The 3,574-nt window shown below is 37.3% G+C and overlaps 1 protein-coding gene across 1 annotated transcript in view; it reads left to right on the forward strand.

The window, feature by feature from the left end:
• Positions 1 to 3,574, forward strand: part of Stk31 (serine/threonine kinase 31) — a 70,562-nt gene that overhangs the window by 15,018 nt on the left and 51,970 nt on the right. Inside the window, exon 6 of the mRNA XM_021190707.1 lies at positions 1,450 to 1,608. Coding sequence (XP_021046366.1) covers positions 1,450 to 1,608 — 159 coding nt within the window. The remainder of the gene's footprint in view (positions 1 to 1,449; positions 1,609 to 3,574) is intronic.

The following is a 3,574-nucleotide window of genomic DNA, read 5'->3' on the forward strand; positions in this document are numbered from 1 at the left end:
TGTGTGTGTGTGTGTGTGTGTGTACACACATTCACATACACACACACAAATAGTGCATAGCATATGTGAGGCCTGAGGGAGTTGGTTCCTCCTAACTACCATCTGGGTCCTGGGATTGAACTCAGGTCCTCAGCCATAGCAGCAAACATCCTTACCTACTAAGCTATTGCTTCTGAAACTTGATGCCTATTGAGTCTATTAGTGTTTATTCGTAGTGATGTCTAGTTTAATAAACTTAACACTTATGAAAGTATTTTTTTACTGGTGAATATGAAAATAAATTAATTTAAAACTAGATAAGATTCAAAAATATTCTTCAGAATTCAAGTTTCTGTACAATCATCGGGCTTTCTAAAAATAGATATATTTCATAATGTGTGTATGGTAAATATTTTTCTTGGTAAAATGAGTGGAAAATTTCATGATTTCTCTGGTTGGTATGTTTTTAAAATATGATTTACCAGTGCCACAATGTTTTATCTTTGTGAAATTGAATTTTCTAATATAAAATTTCCCATAATTTGACAATTGAAGAATATATTTTACACTTGTCATTTGGATTGATTTTAAGATTTTAAATTAAGGCTTGAGATGACGATTTTATCATATACTTTTAGAAAAATTTTAAAAATTAAAAAAAAGTGTTTCTGAGAGTTCTCTCTGCTCTTATGTACCATGTATATGGTGTGTATACCATACATATGTAGTGTCCAAGGAAGCCAGAAGAAGGTGCTGGAGCTAGAGTTACAGATGGTTGTGAGCTGCCATGTAGATGTTGGGAACTGAGCCTGGGTCTTCTAGAAGAGCAGCCAGTGCTTTTAGATGTTCTTTAACCCTTGGATAAAAACTGTGAACACATAGACACAGGGCCGGAAGTAAGGGTGAATTTGGTTAGTTTCAAGGTCTAGACCGAGTAGGTTTAAATTTATCAAAGAAAGTTTTTTTTTTTTTTTTTTTACTGTTGGGGAGAAGCCCCCCAGGTTCTACTATTTTCAATTTGAACTTAAGAATGTAGATTGATTTTACTATTAGAGATTAGAAAGGATCACAATGCTGTATACTCACATTTGTATAAAAACACCAGTGGTTAAAAAAAGACAAATGACAAATGGTATTCTTTTTTGTTTTTTTGTTTTTTTGGTTTTTCAAGACAAGGTTTCTCTGTATAGCCTTGGCTGTCCTGGAACTCACTTTGTAGATCAGGCTGGCCTCAAACTCAGAAATCTGCGTGCCTCTGCCTCCCGAGTGCTGGGATTAAAGGTGTGTGCCACTATGCCTGGCTGACAAATGGTATTCTTGGAAATTAGTTCCAAATGTTGGATTTTTCTTTGAAGTTGTTATTAGAACCTTTTCTGAAGGTGTTCATCATCTGAGGTTACATTTATAGGTCTTATTTACAAATTTCTAATCTATGTTTAGTATTAGTGTTTGCTTCCAATTTTTTTCTAGTGCCTGGTGAGGTACATTGACTATGGAAATACTGAAATTCTAAACCGATCTGATATAGTAGAAATTCTTCCGGAGCTACAGTTTTCTAGTATTGCCAAGAAGTATAGACTTTGGGGACTACAGATTCCTTCTGGCCAAGAAGTTACCCAGTTTGATCAGGCAAGTCATACATTTAAATACTCTTGTTAATGTATTATACTTGAAACTGTATACTTGAAAGCATGTGCACTGTTAAATATTTAGGAAATTATTAATTTTTAAGGAAAATATGATAAATAAAATAATTTATGAAAATATAAAAAATAAATAGGAAAAATAAAATATGAAAAAGTAATTCAGGTTTATGGATACAGTTATAGTAGAACACTCAGTATGATCAGACCCTGGGTTTGATCCCTGCTACTTACCAAACACACACAAATGAGCATAAACACTGTTAGGAAAAGTATTGGTTCAGGACTCTCAAGACCAAGTTCTCAGCATAAAGGAGATGTATTTGTCCCATAGGGACAGAGAGCATGGAATAAGAGACAAGGACAGGAGACAGAAGATGAGGGAGAAAGGGAACAAGGGAAAAAGGAGTAGGGATATTTGTCTGGGAGGGGCAGAGGACTCCCTTGGATAGAGAGGAGGCAGACATAGCACATAGGAAAATGGCAGTGTATAGAGGTACGGAGGGAAACCTGTTAATTAGGTGAGTCAAAGGGGCTTTTGATTGCTGGACTTAAATAGTTTGATAGGTGGGCCTTGGTGATCAGCCGCAGGAGGAGGCAGCAGCCGAATGAGAGAATAGACCTTGGTGGCTAGTTCTCAGTTTTTAGCAAAGCAGAAGGAACTGGGGAGAAGGGCACAGACTGCCAGAGCAACGTTTCCTCACACTGCTCTAGCTGGCCAGAGTCCCTTCAAATGCATGAAAAACAATTAACGTATTTGTTCTCTTACTTGGTACGTAATCATTCTTAATGATCAAATAAGTGGATGTATGTATGTAAGTAAATAAAACAAATGTGGAAAAGCAGACAGCAATAAAAAACCCTGAATGTGAATAGTTTCTTCTGTAAAAATTTAAAAGGATTGTCTTTTATATGATGAAAAAATTCTGTTGACATTTGTTTTTGTGAATGTATTGGTTTGTTTTATTTTTAGAGTACTGGGGATTAAATCTCGAGCACTCCTCAGTGGTCTTTAACCTTGTCCATAAATATCAGTAGTTTGAAATTATTAGTATTACAAGTAATCAGATTTATGTTTTAGGCAATATGATAGTTAGTTTTAAATATCTAAAATATCTAGTTTGAACACGAACTAGAATAACCTGGGAAGAGAGTCTCAATTGAGGAAAATTATCTAGGTCAAGTTGACCTGTGGACATGTATGTGAGAGCTTGTTTTGATTGCTAGTTGATGTGGGGAGGCTCAGACTGTACTTATGGGCAGTACCATTCCCTGATAGGGTGTCTTGAGTGAGATAACTAGATGAGAGGAATAAGGAGGCAGCATGGGTATATTCATTTCTTTCTACTTTTAAGCAAGGAAGTGATATCGCCAGCTGTTTCAGCTTCTGTGACTTCCCTACAGTGTTGAATATAACTTGGAATTGTAAGGCAAATAAGCTTTTTTCCCTTTCTGTTTGTCGTGTGACAAAACTTTTCTGGGGAGCACACACATGTCTATTCATGACAGATAGGGATCCCACGACAGACCAAAGTATGGATATCACCAAAGCCCAAACTTGGTGAACCAAAGAGTTTTATTGGGTTACTTACTAGAGCAGAAATGACTCACCAAGCTCAAAGGCTTGATTACCAAAGCCTACCCAGTGTGGGTGACAGCTCACAAAGTTGGGAACTTGGAGTGCCCTGCATAGCCTGCAGGCAGCTCAGCCGCTTTCTCAGAGAATATCCTTTCCTGGTGCTTTTGGTCTAAACCTCTTTGAGTGAGCTGGGCTGGATTTTGCTTCCTCAGGAGCTATTTTGGTATCAGGGACTGTTTTTTGTTTTTTTTTTTTTTATTTGGTTTTTCAAGACAGGGTTTCTCTGTATAGCTCCGGCTGTCCTGGAACTCACTTTGTAGACCAGGCTGGCCTCGAACTCAGAAATCTGCCTGCCTCTGCCTCCCGAGTGCTG

The sequence above is a fragment of the Mus pahari genome, chromosome 2, assembly GCF_900095145.1.
Source record: "Mus pahari chromosome 2, PAHARI_EIJ_v1.1, whole genome shotgun sequence".
In the NCBI taxonomy this organism is placed as follows: domain Eukaryota; kingdom Metazoa; phylum Chordata; class Mammalia; order Rodentia; family Muridae; genus Mus; species Mus pahari.